This window comes from Eutrigla gurnardus (assembly GCF_963514095.1).
Source record: "Eutrigla gurnardus genome assembly, chromosome: 6".
In the NCBI taxonomy this organism is placed as follows: Eukaryota; Metazoa; Chordata; class Actinopteri; order Perciformes; family Triglidae; genus Eutrigla; species Eutrigla gurnardus.
Genome location: NC_139920.1, coordinates 16,757,402 through 16,774,661, shown reverse-complemented (window position 1 = coordinate 16,774,661; position 17,260 = coordinate 16,757,402). Strand labels below are relative to the sequence as shown.

Here is a 17,260-nt window from a genome sequence, read left to right as displayed (position 1 = left end):
TTGATTTCAGTCTGAACATACAGTTGGGGCCGAGGATTTTTTGCCAGTGTATATTCTCTGTGTGTGTGTGTGTGCGCATGTGTCTGTATCCCAGGGAGTTTTGGTTCCTTATGTGTGAAACGGCTCCATTTGAGAGAGCCTGCGTTTTCATCCTAGTGCCCAGGGGTTGGGCTTGGGTCCGAAGGGTACTTCCGTCAATACCCGGTCATTGTATCTGCGTCTATCTTCATCTCTCATTCTCTTTGATCCCTTTCTCTTGGTGTCCAACCTCATTACATCACCTGACCCTGTGCCCGCCCCCCCCTTTCACCCAAACCTCCTACACCGTTGTAAACGGAGATGCTGTAGTCGCCGGGGTTGTCTCCCAGGGTGTCCAGGAAGGTGAGGAGGGGGTTTGGTCACACGCCAGTCGATGAGATCGGGTCTCCCAGCGCTCTCTGCTCCTGCTCTCAGTCAAAACCACCTCATATACACACATTCACCCCCTTGCTTGGTGTAAAAGAAATGCATTTTACACACACTCACACACACACTGTAGGTCTCCAGCTTGTACGGATGTTTTGTGGTTGCTGCGTTTTATATAACGGTTAGCAGGGGAGGAGAATATCTTGGAAAAGCTTTACTGGAATGTGTCTCCTTCCTGTAGGAGCTCAGCCATCCATACCGCTGACTGTGCCCATGTCTCATGCCTCCTGCCTCATTCCTCTCCCTCCCCTCTTGTTTTGCTGTTGGTTTTATGAGGCCCAAAAATGCTAGGTTCTCAGCAGCTGGCGTTTGCATGTGATGAGTCTAGCCCTGTGGCTAGCTCGCGATATGTTTCTGAAAAAGGGAGTGGGGATTTTTACAAGCAAAGACTGCTGCCCGTGGATATCCTTGGTATCCTTTTATCTAGTTCATACAGTACGTATAGTTTTTGATGTACTGATTTTCACGTTCCTCTTACCAGCATCAGGCTTTGCCAAATGGAGCAAATTATCCAGCCCATTTTTGTACAATATATCTTCTGTGTTTTTGTTAATGGGTAACTTGTACATGCCTTCCTTATTTGGGAGCAGAACTTAATGCAGTTGTACCTCCTATGAGTGCAATGCAATTCTAGTATTGGTAGTTTAGTTAAAGGAGTAGTTACACATCTTAAGAAACGTACTTATTCACTAGAAGACTCTCATATATGTCGATTCATTAAAAAACTAAAAGGTCCCTGTAAAACCACAAATTCTAATTTTTACACTTCAGTTGTTTAAGATTAAACAAATAATATATTAGTTAGTAAGCTCTAGAGGTGCTGCTAGGTGGATAGTGTTACCTTTGGACAGAACTAGGTTAGCCATTTCCACTTGCTTCCAGTTTCTATGCTAAAGTTGTCTAACTAACAGACTTGGATAAAGGCTGTAGCTTTATATTTAACAGACATGAGAGTGACTTTGTCATTTAACTCCCAGAAAGAGTGTATATCCAAAAATGCTGAACTATTCCTTTAAATTTCTCAATTCAAATACAGCACTACGTTGAGCTGCGCCGAGATGGGGGATCGGAGGACATGTTCAGTTTTCCTCAAAAGTTTCCCCCACTGCAGCACTTTTCAAGTCATTCGTCCATTCTTCTTCTTATCTTTCTTCTCCTTTGAGTTCATTGAAGTCGAGGATTGATGACTCCGCTGGGTGTAGGTATATTTTTAATGACTGTCCCTACACTGTGACTTATTGCCTTGATTAATATATCATCATAAAACCACATGAAGGACCAATGAGCACATAAAAGAGTCATGCTCTGCACACTTGTACTGTGTGTGGGTGTGCGTGTGTGTGTGTGTGTGTGTGTCTATTTTGCATGTGTGTTACCGTTCGGGTTTTTTTTTTAACATGCGCCTTTTTAATTGTGTGTGTGTGTGTGTGTGTGTGTGTGTGTGCTTGTGTGTTTTATAAATGAGTAAGTGAGAACTTGTGAGGAACCTTTCGGTCCCAGGCTGTAAGGGCTCCGGGGATAAAGGGGGGTGGAGGGAGAAGACGGGAGCCTCTCGCAGCTCCTTTTAATTGGCGTACAGGGAGCGAAGCTGGAGAGAGAGAGCCGGATCAGTGTTAATTACGCTGGAAGGCCCCATCCAGACCTTTTACACGGACAGGGATGCTGGCTTTACATGCCTGGGCTGGGCAGAGCACAGCCTGGCCAGCTGATGAAGAGCTGAGGAACAAAGGAGTGTGTGTTTGTGTGTGTGTGTCTGTGTGTGTCTCTGTGTGTGTGTGTGTGTTTGTCTCTGTGTGTGTGTGTGTGTGTGTCTCTGTGTCTCTGTGTGTGTGTGTGTTTGTGTGTGTGTGTGTGTGTGTGTGTCTCTGTGTGTGTGTGTGTGTGTGTGTTTGTCTCTGTGTGTGTGTGTGTGTGTGTGTGTGTCTCTGTGTGTGTGTGTGTGTGTGTTTGTCTCTGTGTGTGTGTGTGTGTGTCTCTGTGTGTGTGTGTGTCTCTGTGTGTGTGTGTGTGTGTGTGTGTGTGTGTGTGTGTGTGTGTGTGTGTGTGTGTGTGTGTGTGTGTGTGTGTTTGTGTGTGTGTGTGTCTCTGTGTCTCTGTGTGTGTGTGTGTTTGTGTGTGTGTGTGTGTGTGTGTGTGTGTGTGTGTGTGTGTGTCTCTGTGTGTGTGTGTGTGTGTTTGTCTCTGTGTGTGTGTGTGTGTGTGTGTGTGTGTGTGTGTGTGTGTGTGTGTGTGTGTGTTGTGTGTGTGTGTGTGTGTGTGTGTTGTGTGTGTGTGTGTGTGTGTGTGTGGCCACCAGCAGCAGCTCACACCCCTTGGACACCACAGACAGCAGGCATGCGTGTGCATTATATGTCTTTCGAATATCAATGAACCGTACACACACACACACACACAGAGTCTCATACCTCATACTCACCAGGGCCTCAGAGGTCAGAGACTGAGTCAATCATCCAACCCATTGCGACAACGCAGTCTGAAAAAAAGAGTAAGTGTGTGTGTGTGTTTGCACGCTGAGAGCAGGGGGCCGGCAGCTGTCAGGGGCTAGGAGCAGCAGGCACTAATGAAGCAGATGAATAGTGCAAAAACTCCCAAATACAAACAGGACAGTTGACATTTTTCATCTGTCAAAAGCAGAAGATGCATGAAAATACGATGGGGTCTTGTTTAACCCCTTGCCTCCTGGTGTCTCTAGATTTCAGTCCATTTTTTCTCCCTCTATTTCTGTCTCTTTTTTTCTTTTTTTCCTCTTCTCTTGATTACTGAGAAATGTGTAGTTTTAGGAAGGGCTATCTAGCTCTTACACACAAACCCACAGATGACCACTCTACCGGTTATGTATGGTCCTTTCCAAGTCATTAAAGTCATCTTTTACTGAAAGTACGCATTTGTTTTTTTGAAAATTTGGGGGAAAAAGAAGAAGCTGAGTCTACCTGGCCCTGCCCTCTAGTTATAAGAGCTGTCAGTTTGTTTGTATGAAAGTGATGTGTTTCTGAAATAAGAGCGCTGTCACTGTCCATTGACAGTAGTGGTAAAACCTCATGCTCTCCGGCCGCACTGGACTGATGACGTATTTACATGCTGCGTCTCAGCTGGTGATTTAATTGCTGCAGGTGTTGACAATCAAAAGTGACAATTTGACTTGTTTTTTAATATTATGAACTGTAGCATAATAGGCGGTTAAATAGTGGACCGATCATTTGAATGCATGTCGCTCGATCCCAGCATAATCAAAGGAGAAACCTTGGGTTCCAGATATGAGGCTTTATTACTAATAGAAGTGCATCATTGCTGACACACACAGGAGTACACATTTCCTCACACAGCTCGTCACTGTCAACCGCCTGCTGTGCCAGTCTCTGTCGTAATTGTCTGAGCAGAGGGAGAGAGGTGTCCAAGGGGAGACGGAGAGGGAGATCCTCTTCACTCAGCGTTCACATGTGTGTGTTTGTGTGTGGAGATGCCGCATTAACGCCGGTGTGTGTGATTAAGAGTGTGGATGAACGTGCGACGGTGAATTCCATCCAGAGGAGAGGCCCACTGAGATTCTGCTGCCGTCATCTTGACTTCCCACTGGAAGCTGTGACAGCTGAGACAAAATCTGCCCGATAGGGAACAAGAACGTCTCTGTCTCTGCGCCATCAATGTCTGACACGTTTTTCAGTGAAGACTGAAATGAAGAAGCTGCTTACAAGTTGGTGATGTGCTTGGCACTTTTTAGGAGATGTCTTAGGGTTACATTTGTCGCTACACGCAACAAAGGCAGGCAATTTCCACTTGGCAAGGGTTTTTTTTCTTTTCTTTTAGCAGTAACAGGTTTTGTGACTTTGTGGGTAAGATGATGAAGAGGCCATATATCATTTCTTATTTTATTGTGTAGCGAAGGAATGTAAAGACATTACCTGGTGTTACTGTAAAACTGTTCATATAGTCCATACAGGATGGTCTGTCCCTATTGTTACTAAAAGACTTCTGGTATTCTGCTTCTACTTCCTGTATGGTCCTTTATAGCAATGCCTGCTTATTGTTCCAATGGATTACAGTTTGTCTAATATCAATTATCACATTCAAACATTAAAAACATTCATCAAGATCACACTGTGAACAATGACCTAGATGCTGTTTCACATTGTTCCAGAAGACACTTCCTATCTTCTGCAAGTCGTTGAGATAACGTCATAGTGCACTGACATGCCTTTAACAGGTGCAGCACATGGAATACGAATATGGATTTCACACAAATATAAATAGACAACTGGGCAAGATTTTGCAGAAGACGAGGCCCTTTTCAGCCCAGAATGACCAAATAACTAATAGAATGTCTGTTATACACTTACTGCAAACCACCTATATGTAATCATATGTAAACCAAGTCATCAGGCTCCAACGTCTCTGAGCAGCTCCTCCCCATCAACGCTGACAGCCATGTTTATTTATTATTAGTTAGGCAATTTGGGCCAACACATAAGCCTAACGCAGTATTTATTTTGGAAAGCACTGAATCAGAAAAACGCTAAGAATTTGAGTGTGCTTGTTATGCAAGCCTGCTGCTGGCTTCACCTTGTGCATGCACATTTAAACAATAAGAAGTGAGTCAGTCACTAACCCTGGCAGAAATGGCATGCTATCATTGCTATTCTTAGACAGGCAGGAGGTTTTTTTTTTCTTCTCTTCACCTATTTCCACTCAGCAGAAGTCATCCTTTCCACTCTTCCTTACCGTTCCCATCTGCCTCTCCTCTCCTCTGCTCTGCTTGCTTGCATTTGTTTTCCAGAGGATACTGTTTTCTCGCTGCTCCAGCAAACTGAAAAATTCTCTCCTCTCATATGCCCGCACCCCTCTCTTCACTCTCTGCTCTTCCTCCTCGCAACTCCGTGTCTCCGTATCTCCGAAGTTTCCGAGGCAGTGCAGCAGAAAGGGCTAGTGGAAAACCATAAGCTAAGAGAGCTCCCATGGATTATTGTGTTTTGGTTCACTTGCATTTTGGACCAGCGCTCATTCCACGACACCACAAACACAAATAAGTGTGTGCCGATTTTAAGGCAACCAAAACTTTGGACAGTGCATCAACTTGTAGTCTTTGTTTGTTTTTCACAGCCTGCGTCGATCAATAGGTCACATACCTCGATAGCAGTGAACTGTGCAGGTTCTACTTTTAACGTACTGTACAGTTCCTTCTGTGGAGCACCTCTTGAAAGTTTGACTGGGTGTTTCAAGGATTTACCTGCCCTCTCACACCCTGTCCTCTTGTCTCCCCCCCCCCCCCCCCCCCCCTCTCTCTCTCTATACTCCCTTCCCCTGTTCCCTCACATCTTTCTATTTCAGATGGCAGCCCTGCAGAGTCCGTTCTATGGGGATAAGATGAACCTTTACTCCCTTTGTAAGAAGATAGAACAGTGTGACTACCCCCCTCTTCCCTCAGATCACTACTCAGAGGAGGTAAGTACTGTAACAGTTGCCTTTTACAGAAATGAACATGCTCAGCATTTTAAAAGGATCTCATGATAGTATCGACTCCTGAACCCCCTTTTTTTTTTAAAGAAACTTTAGAAAATTCATAATATCTTTTAAGTAAACTACCGTTTTAAGCAGCGGTGGCCGGTGCTTCTTTCTCTGTGCCAGATTGCTGATTTTTACTTGTGTTAACTATTAAAGTACATTTTTTTTATATGTAAGTTAAACCACCCAACTGTCTGAGCTACAGGACAGTATGATATTGCTCCGTGATCAAAAGAGCGGCTATGATTTGAACCGTTTGAAAATTAAATGCACATATCAAAAGCATCTGGCCATGCTATAAAGCGGGGGTGAAACTAAATGGGCTGGAGTGTCACGTTACCTTGACTTAATGTTAAATCATCTGCTGCAGTTCTGTGCAGACTTAGCCATGCACACAGATGTAATGTAGTCGGGCTGTGGTTAAAGATCGCCTTATTGCTGATTGCCGGTGACGTGTGCATGCATGCGCATGGCTTTCTGTTTGCATGCCCTCTTTGTATGGGTGGCATTTTCCCCCCTAACATTTCTGTCTTTTTTTTCTGAAATATATCATATTAAGTGTACACATATGACTCCGACACGGACTCATAGGCACACACGCACATTTTCCCCAGGCATTACATCTATTCAGACCTGAGCTTTCTAATGGGCACACTACAGCTTTGTGATAGTTAACAATTAATACACGTTTTTCATTGTTTCAGCCCAAGTGACATTGGATGAACTTCAGTTATTTTCATTATCAATTAATATGTCCAATACTGTTGATTAATTGATAAGTTCTTCGTCCATGAAATGTCAGAAAATGTCTCAAATGGAAAGATATTCACTTTACACTAAATATGAGGAAAAACAGCACAGCCTCACATTTGAGAGCCTGAAACCAGAAAATGTTTGACATTTTCTACTTTAAGGATTAATCCACAATGAAACAATTATCCAAATCTTTGACAATTTCTGTTAATCATCATTTTTTTTGCGCTGTAATTGATTATACTTTACATCACAACTAACCTTGTGGAAACCCCCAACTTCTGTTTTAGAAATGTCCAAATAGTTCCATCAGCAGACTTTCGAAACCTGCTTGAGTTGTGTAACCCAACACATTGAAGATCAAGTATGCATTATTCTTCAGCAACGTTGCATTACAGCTGTATTAATTCATCATTATTAGGGGTGTAACGGTACACAAAAATCTCGGTTCGGTACGTACCTCGGTTTTGAGGTCACGGTTCGGTTCATTTTCGGTACAGTAAGAAAACAAAATGCAAAATATAAATGTGCTAGTTGTTTATTACTTTTGTGCTTTTAACAGTAGGAACATGCACTGGAGCTAGAATGCTGCTCAAAAATATAAATACAAGTATTTAAAATATTTATTTAAAAAATAAAAATAAATAAAAATAACAGACTGTTTCTTTAAAAAAAAATCTCCATCTGATGTGCAAAATTGAACAGTTGCAACACTAAATAGTTTCAAGTTGTTGCTCAGATTAAATAACATGAATAAGGCTCAGACTGTTTTTTTAAAAACAAATCTTTTCTCCATCTGATGTGCAAAATTGAACAGGGCAGGGAGAGGCTGTTTAAATGCGGTGGGGAGCTGTGTTTGCACTAAAGGCGGGTCCACACCGGACCGAAAATCGGCGTCTTTGAGAGAGTCGGCGTCCGTAACATGAGTCTCCTTGGTGTGGTCGCTCGAATCGGCCCACGTCGGCGTTCATTTCAGCCGATTCAAATGTGTAATCCGCCATTCGAGTCGGCCATATTAAGTAGCCCGACTTCATTTACCGACGCGAGTCGGGCAGTCGGTGCGGTGTGGACCCGCCTTAACGCTACGCTCGTCTTTCTCCCCGTTGTAGCGATGTTCACGTGGGGGTGGTGCCGTTTCAAATGCGTCAACAGGTTTGACGTGTTGCCAGAAATATACCCGACCTCACATGAACAATGTCGGCAAACCGCTTTGCCGAAGTGTTCCCAAACGGGAGGCCTTAATGTCGCGGGAGGGTCCTCCAACTCTGGCTTGTTGCCAACGCTAGCGGCATTAGCCATGACGTCCGCTACTACTGCTGTTTATTGTGTCGCGGTGTGCGCAACTGCGCATGTGCGGCTGCAGCACGCTCCACAAATGCGGTCCTCTACTTAATATGTCCGTATGGAAACTCGTTCGGTACGCCTCCGTTCCGAACCGAGCACCCCGTACCGAAACGGTTCAATACAAATACATGTACCGTTACACCCCTAATCATTATACATACACACACATACACATTTTATATAGTTAAAGGGCTTAAACCTGTAAACCTACTGGCATTGGTCCTTAAAGCAAAAAAAGTGCTCTACCTAATTTGTCCTTCATCTCCATGCCTTCTGCTCTGCTATCAGAGTATATACATTCATAAATCCACAGTAGCTAATTTTAATGGCTCTCATTATTCATGTATCTCTAGTCAAATAGAAAACCCTGATGAGAGGCTTTATTATACTGTGGTGCTTACTTCATTAGGTGCATTAAGGCTAATTGCGAGTTTTCTCAAGAGTGTGTGTGTGTGTGTGTGTGTGTGTGTGTAATTGTGCAAGTGTATATTTTGCTACACGAGCTCCTCCACACACAAACACCACGCTGAGCTCCTGCGTTGCCCCACATGTCACCCCCATCCAGGAGAAAGGGAGACAAAGCGAAAGAGAGGGGGAATGATAGAGCGAGAGACAGGGCGATGGAGAGATGGAGATGAGGGGGGTGCCTGCAGCGCCTGTCTGGATGTAAACAATGCTCCTGAAGGATCGGCAGCAAACTGTCAGCTGCTCATCTTTGTTGTGTCATTTAACCATCTCCGTCTATGCTTCCCCCCCACGCCTCCCTTCACCAGCTCCTATCCCCCTTCCCTTCACCTGACACCCCCCCCGACACACACACACACACACACACACTCCCCCATCCCACTCGCCATGCAAAGAAGCGTATGAATATTTTACATATCTGCATCTACCCCCCCACATCTCCATTCTGTGGGACTAATTCTCAGACTGTCTGAATTTGCATCTTTCTCTCACTTTCTCCCTCTCTCTCTCTCTCTTTCTCTCTCTCTCTCTCTCGCTCTCTCTCTCTCTCTCTCACACACACACACATAAACCCAGCGGCTGACGAGAACTCGTCCAAGCCGGTGCCACGCAACAGCGGCCAGGAAGTCGGCAGACGGTTACCATAGCGACCTTGCGTAGATGCTTTTTTTTTTTTTTTCTTCTTTCCTCTCCATCTTTTATTCTCTTCTTTTTTTAATGATGGCGGTGGCTGTTTCCGCCTGCGAGCCTGTCTATCTATCTGCTCCAATCAGCCGCCTCGCTCGGCTTCAAGTGCAAGTGCTGTCTCCGGATAGCAATGGAGTGGCAGCAGTGTGTGCATGTGTGTGTGTGTGCGCGCGTGTATGTGTGTGTGGCTCCAATAAAAGTGGATTCAGACCAATGAAAGTGATTAGTGCGCTAACACCCCCTCCCCTCCTGTCTTTGTCTCAGCTTGTATGCTTGTTGCCTTGTTATTGCTGTTATGGAAAGAGCTCATCTAGAGCGCATTAAAAGACGTGCAGCTCTCTGTTAGCGGGGGGCTTGTTCATTCTCTGGAGCTGCTCTTTTACAGTTCGGTCTCACCACAGTGGCATTGACTGTTTTATATCTCTCTTTACCTCCCAACACCCCCCCCCCCCCCCCCCCCCCCCCCCATCCCCCATCCCTCTCACCAGCTGAGGAACTTGGTAGATATGTGCATCAACCCTGACCCGGAGAAGAGGCCAGACATCGCCTACGTGTATGACATTGCCAAACACATGCAGAACATGACACAAGGCAGCTAAGCCCAGTGTCACACACACACACACACACACACACACACACACACACACACACACACACACACACACACACACACACACACACACACACACACACAGCTGGTAGAACTTCTCTCGACTTCCCTCCTTGCTTTTCATGCTGGACTCGTACACATCTATCAGCTTCTATATACAATAGCTAACTCCAGAGTTTAGCACCTCGTGATAACACTTTACAACAGTGACAGATTCATTTTCAGGGTGATGGTACGCAACATAACACCCAAACCGTTCCTGCCCTAGGATAAAGATTATAGAGATTATGCTTTAATGCCAGATGGACCTCCCATTCCTTAGTCTCAATAATGTTACAGCACTGAAAAACAGTGTATTGTAACTCACTAATGTGTTATTTGCTATGGCTTTAAAGTGCACGTCCTCTGTATTTTCATGTAGTGAAGTAAAGCCGTCCTTCAGCAGCTGCTATGAGCAGACGCTATTCAGTGCTGATATACTGGAAAATCTTTTATTTTTTATTTTTTTAGGTGTTACCTATCCACCTATCCTCAACAGAGTTAGGTTTGTTGGGTCTCATGAGATGTGGTCAGCAGCAAATGGCACTAAAAAAAATAAGATTAAAAACTGAGAACAATCGTAAAGTTGGAGTGGAGAGATTTCCACTCAATGTTGGCAAAACAGAGAGACGATAAAGTGTTATTGATGGTTGAGGCGTTGTTGTGTTGCACTTTTTACCCTGGTACTGGAAGGCTGGCGGGGCGATCATGTCTAATGAATGTATTAGGAAAGGAAGGATCATTTAGAGGGTAGAGTAGAGACGTGCCGGGGGGAGAACATGGGCAAATGTCTCCCACAACACTTTGAATGTTAGTCATTTTGACACCTATGTATTGTCTTTGAAAAATGCCGAATGTCTCCTGTCTTGACAGCCGGGAAGGAGAACCTAGAAGCCTTAAGAAAAGCAGATGTACGCCTGCTGTTTACCTAAGTCACTGAGACTAAAAGATTTCCTCTTTGGTTCAACTAAACCAAGTGAAGACATGGGGAAAAAAAAGTCTAAACGCATAGTTCTCCATCATGGTCCAGTGGCTGCATTTGACCCTTTAAGGAAGTGAATCTACTTTGTGATGTTGCTGTGTAAGTTTGCAGTGTAGTTGTCTTGTTGAGTAACAAATATGTCAGAAGAGATGGCAGATCCTTGCCTTTGTTTAGCCGTCCATGTCACGAGGAAACCACAACGTGCCTACCTAACTTATCCTCAGCTGAAAACCCAAAACGAAAAGGCACACACACACAGAGAGCAGTTTAAATATATGTTGAGATATCTTTTATGAAAAGTGTATTGAACGTAAAGAGTTGTACTGAAAAAAAACAAACAAAGGAGCACCAATGGGACTCATTTAGTTTTACTGTACATACTGTAACGAAGAAGTTCCTATAGATTTGATACTGTAAGGTTTTAGTAATCCGTTATTCATTTTGAGGAAGGAAACAGATGTGTATATGTATTTCTTTTCTTTTTTTACAGTTAATGGTTTACACCAGTGGGTCACAAATGACCAGCACTGACTACCACTGGTTTACATAATGACAATGATACCGCATGAAAGGTATAGTAAGTAATAAATCATCCAGAACACTATTTCAGTGTCTTATGAATAATCTTTTAACATTATCAAATAGCCTGTTGACCGCTCATAGGAAATATTGTACATGTGCCCATGTTTCTCCTGTTTTTTTTAATTAACTTTCATATAGGTATTGGTTATAGGTACAAGAAAATGTAAGTTATTTTGTTTTGGGCAACAGAATATTTTGTGTGTTGATAGTTATTTGTCTGAGATTTGCAAATACAGTGTTTAAAATGTATGTTTGTATGCCTTGTTTCCCCCTATTTCAGTTAGTTTCTTTATTTGTCGTGTTCTTTACCCACAGTGCTGTTTATCTTGGATCTCTACGTTCTCTAAACAAGAGTATAAAGAACCAAAGCATTTTAGAATTTAAATCATTTTACACATTGACTTACAGTATGATGTTATACAGAACAACTTAAATAAATTGGTAGTATTTAACAGCAAAATACCAAAAATGCTAATGCTTCCGTATTAGCTCAACATTGACATTGATGCCCTTCATCAGCTGCTGTTTGAATGCATATATTTTGCTGTTGTCTGTCGCATTGTTAGTGAAGAACATGTTTTTAGTTCTCCTTTTTTAAATCCTCACCCGGAGGTTTATAACATACAGTGCTAAGTCACTTTAAGGATTATGAGCTTTTCTCGGTAGGGAGCGTTTCGGCCTTTATGCAACATGTGACCGTGCTCTCCTGTGTCTCAGCCTTTCACCTCGACTCAGTTTATGTTTCCACAGGCCCTCTGGGTTTTTCCAGAAAGTCAAATATTGCAAATAATATTTATTGTTTTGGTAGTTTGGTTGTTTTCTGAACATTTCATATCGAATTAAAGACCCACGTCACAAACACCTTGTATGCTGACTAAATATAATAAAGCTTTCAAATTTTGTTTGGACATTAGAGTGAGTGTTTGCAACTCTTACCAGGTATCAATTTTCAATTAGTTTCACATCTCATCACTTGATTGCCAAGAAATGCAGTAATAAAAAGAAGGCCGGCCAGTATGACTCAGTTTCACAGCCGTGGCTGCAGTTCTGGACGACAGCAGCTCAATGGTAAGTATATTCATATAAGGTATATGTGTCTCTGGAACAAACTGATACACAACATAAACCAGACTCATGCTAGAACAATTTAAGATTCGCTCCAGAGGACCTTTCCAAGCCATCTGAACATTAGATATGATGTCATGTGAAAATGATTATGGCCGGGATGGATGCACTTTTTAACTCACGGCACAATGCATTATGGGATACTAGTGACTACATGCAGTAAACTCCAGATCTGGACTAAAGGAGTCAGCATTTCTCATGTGCATGTGGAGAAATACTCAAATGATCTTGTATTATTTTCACTATAAACTTGGTTGACAATCTATTTGATTGGTGGAAAAAGGAAAATATTGAATGTTTTACAGTGTGGTCAGTAGTATCTTATTGTTGAGTATTTAGTACCAAGCAGGTCTGGTTTTATTATGAAAAGTAATAATAGTTCACACAGATATGAAAGGTAATACCTCAATAAAACTTAAAAAAAAAGAAATAAATAAAATCAGCAGCTGTATCTACTGATTTTGATAACTTATTTAAAAAGTATTATAGTAAAATAAGTCAATTTCACTGACTTTATAGTCTATTCTATATAGAATATAACAACGTGTTATTTATTGGGCTATTATAAAGCTTTGAAGGTGCACAATAACATGAACATAATTCATGATCACGAGTTGAAACAAACGACCAGCATATCAGTTTAATATGTTTCAATCTGAATACATCCTTCCGTCTTACTCATTTCACACAATAATCTCTTAGTACGAATAACATTCAGATAAAGATGTCCTCTCTGTTAATGAATGCTTTTGGGTTCAGTCATCAACTGGAAACGTGCAATCATCGGCCATCATTTGGTTAACTTTATCTACAGGAAATATGGACTGTGGTCGGTGGTGAAACCCATCTCTGCTACTGGAGGGACGAGCTGCACAACACGTGAGCTTCAAGCAACAGAGCCGACCTGTGAGTCATCAGAGTAGTTTGAGAAGAACACATTTATATGTATTGACCAGTGATAGAGCTTGTGATGTTGAGTCTAAATTCAAAATTGGCCAGAAAATGCGATTTGCATTTTTTGAGGAAAGAAAAAACAAAAACCACGTCAGTCATCTTCACCTTATAATTACAGATAATACACACATTGGTAGGAGTCAGAATAGGTTCCTTCTGGAAACAAAATGATGGAATACACATTTATCATTTCAAGTCTGCGATCATAACAGTTTAACCTTTCATGGAACATTATTTAAATCAGCTAGGGTTTTTATTTTATTGCTTTAAACTAGTCGGTTTAGCTGTTAAGTTATTTCTCCTGGGGGAGAGGTTCGGGGCTCGGGGAGCTCTACACTGAACATCTAATGTTAAGTAGGTGTTTTCAGTCCTACCCTGGTATGTAAAGACACGCTTTGCACAGGGATTGAAAATCAGCTCAAATTCACTTCAAATTTCAGGCATGAAATACAGAACAAGCAACACGAGTTAATGTTCTGCTCTCATCTCTGCCCCCCCCCCCCCTCTGACTCATTAGACTTACCTGCCCGTTCTCACAGAACTATGTGAAATGGTTACGACCTGTTAACAACATATTACGTGTTGGTGGGTGTGAAATGTGTTCAAATGACGTGTCGGCAGCACGGAAACGATGCCAATGGAAAGTCGATTAGGATCCTTTTTTTCTTTTCGGTGGACGCCACTGAGGCCGATGTTTAAAGCGATGTGAAGTGACCCGTTTGTGACGTTTTTCCGAAACCTAATGCTCATTTTGTTACTTAAACTTAAATTCATGTTCTTATTTTTACAACTTATTCTAACCCTAACCATGATGTCTTTTCCTAAACCTCTCTTAAGTGGTGGTGTTGTGCTGAGCGACATGGAAAAAATGTCAAATGGGTGTCTATCACGAATCAATAATTACATTTTGAGACTATTCCACTACCTGCTGTGAGGCTGGTTTGGGTTTACAGGCCACCAAAATTATAGCCAGGCCAGATGTGGTCTCTTCTCTCCCCAACTTCTTTCTCCTTTTTTCCCCTCCCATACCAAGGAAAGAAAACACTCTGCCATCGGCTCCAGGAGTGTTCATTGGTACAGTTTCATTAATTTCTGCTGTGTTGTTAGTATGTTTGAGGTCATTAGCTGAGTGTTTATGGTCTCCTTCCTTCTTGCCTCCCCTGAGTCCCCCCCCCCCCCCCTCCCCCTCGTCCTTCCACACACTTACCCCGTGCTGTAGGTTCCCTCCCCTCCACCCACCCGAACTAACCCATCCCTCTGGGTCCTCCAAATCCCTCTTGGTCAGGGAGCAGTGGGGTTGGGCACGAGCTCTTTGCCTGTAATGAACTCCACAGGGAATGCTGTTCAGTTTCATCACGGCAAAAAATTGCTCCCATGGAGCCCCGAACACAATCAAAACAAACAAAAGTAAATAGCTGGAATTAATACACAAGTTGTTTGGCGCTTCCCAGCATCCATAGCCCCGCCCTCACGGACGCCTCTGCTTCAGAGCATGGAGAGATATTTAGATGATGCTAGAAACGGGCTTTGCATTGTGGGTGTAATTAAAATATGTTATGGAAAAAGTTAGAGAGCATGCAGTGTGTTCATGCTGTTTGCCATACATCCCAAATCCATGCATCCCTAAGTCCATCTTGTGGTGAAACAACTTCACTGCAGGTGGCTTTTACTGGTGAGTCCTTTTAATATAAAGTGTATATATATATATATATATATATATATATATATAAAATGTGTAAATTTTCTCTGTAGCAGATGACATTTTTGTATATGAATACTCAAATCAGTTGGTCAGTTGTGCTCAAGCTTGAAGGTATTTAATAGTCGCCAAATATCTGAATGTAGCTTCTAGAGATTCTTTTATATGCTATTATTTTCAAAGATAGAAATTCATGAGTCCCAACCTTTTGTTTATATCATTATGTCAATGCAGAAAAACTAAAAAAAACTAAAAAACACATGGGATAAGATCATGGGGTTAAAGCATTGTGTACAGAACCAGTTAACCAACTAATATTCTTGCTAAGTGCCGAAGCAAAATCAAATTCTGCTGCAGAAAGTCTCTCAGCTCCGTCTTGAGAAGAAGAGTATATGAGGAAGGCTCATTCTTTAAATAGAATCATGATTTAAGGTACTTATGCATGCCGTGTGCGTGTGTGTGTGTGTGTGTGTGTGTTTATGAGTATATTAAAGAAAGGAAGAAATAGCAGAATTATCTCTCAGCTCATCACTTGTCCCAGGTGATCTCAGAGTGTTCTGAGGCAGAAAAATGGGGCCGTTCCAGAGGACATTGACTTGTTTTTTTTGTTGTTTTTTTTCCTCTCTTTCTTTTCGTTTGTTTGTTTTGTTTTTAGAAGCCTGGAATATCAATATATTTTTTTTTTTTGCACATTTGAAATAGCTTGTGGCGCAGGCTTGGCAATGGCAGCCTGAGCTTCAAACATATTAGTTTGCTGGGAGAGGAGAATCACCAGGGACAGTCTCCAAACACAAGCGGGAACAGCAGCGCAGTCCTGTTCATCATTTGAAAAGCTGCTATTGTTTGAACTTGAGTAACTTTAAACAGGTTAAACTCATATTTAGAATGAAACGGTTGTCTTGTAGGCCTCGCGCGGTTCTCGGGTGAGGGATATTTGTCAGCGGCTGCTCTCCGGGGAACAATGTCGGGAGCTCCAGGTAAAGAAAGAGACGCTCCCTGCAGGCGCTTATCAGCTGGAAACTGCACCCAGCAGGCCGCGACTGGCGTCGCTCATCAACGCGGTTCCTGACACGCTAGCATATGTGCAAGCAGGCAACTCACACACAGTAAACACCACACGTAATAAGCATGTGCACGCTGGTGTAATGAGTGACTCTTGCTCTGCGTGTCCTAAATCTGCAACCACCAGGCCGGCACAGAGGGGGCGCAGTAAAGTACAAGCAGCCCGCAGTGAGCTGAGCCAAAATAAAAAGCCAAGTGGCTCACTAAAGCCGTCAGGAGGCTCTTTAAAAGGCACGCACTGCTTCTCCCTCGCCGGCCCAGCAGCCCTACGGGAGGTTTATAAGACGCCCGTCCTGCAAAACCAACCTCGGATGCGTCGGCCCGGCCTTCCGGAACAGGCGTGTTCACAAACTGTAAACTATTGGAAACAAATGCCGTCTTAAATGTGTTCAAAAGAAACCTGATCCTCAGAGACACTTTACAGGTGGCTGGGACACACACACACACACACACACACACACACACACACACACTGCTGTGGTTTGGCCTCCTCCCCTCTGCGTTGACCAGCCTGTAAATAAGGAGAGAAGTAAGGCCTGGTGTTTTAATGTACAAGTATGATAATATGTAAACATATTGCGAATATAATACAAGTTTGATGTGGCTTAGTATCACTAAATGACATTTGTTCCTCTAAAAACCCATCACTGCGTTTATAACAACGCTGCTTCCAGTAAACATCCACTTTATCCAATAAAAGCCATTCGAAATTAATGAATGTGTTTACACCGAGTTCATTTGAAGAATGCACATGTCGGAACATTCAATCAAATATTTAGATCCTGATGAATTACAGTCGGGTTTTATGCCGTTTCCGTCAAACGTTATCATCTTGTGTTCTCGGACTAAACCTCCCTGAGATTTTTTTTTTTGGTCGATAAACATCAGGCGGGTTTTATGTCCTCTTAAGTCTCCTATATTCCAACCGTATGCCAGACTTCCGAAAGGATTTCCCTCACTGTCGCAAGCACATGTGCTGGGCTCTAGTAAAATAAGC

At 42.8% G+C, this 17,260-nt stretch overlaps 1 protein-coding gene across 1 annotated transcript in view; it reads left to right on the top strand.

The window, feature by feature from the left end:
- nek7 (NIMA-related kinase 7) overlaps window positions 1–12,324 on the top strand; it is a 58,293-nt gene extending 45,969 nt beyond the window's left edge. The window contains exons 9-10 of the mRNA XM_084012113.1: window positions 5,788–5,901; window positions 9,699–12,324. Of these exons, the coding sequence (XP_083868239.1) occupies window positions 5,788–5,901; window positions 9,699–9,809 (225 nt within the window). The 3' untranslated portion in view covers window positions 9,810–12,324. The remainder of the gene's footprint in view (window positions 1–5,787; window positions 5,902–9,698) is intronic.
- The last annotated feature ends 4,936 nt before the right edge of the window (window positions 12,325–17,260 follow it).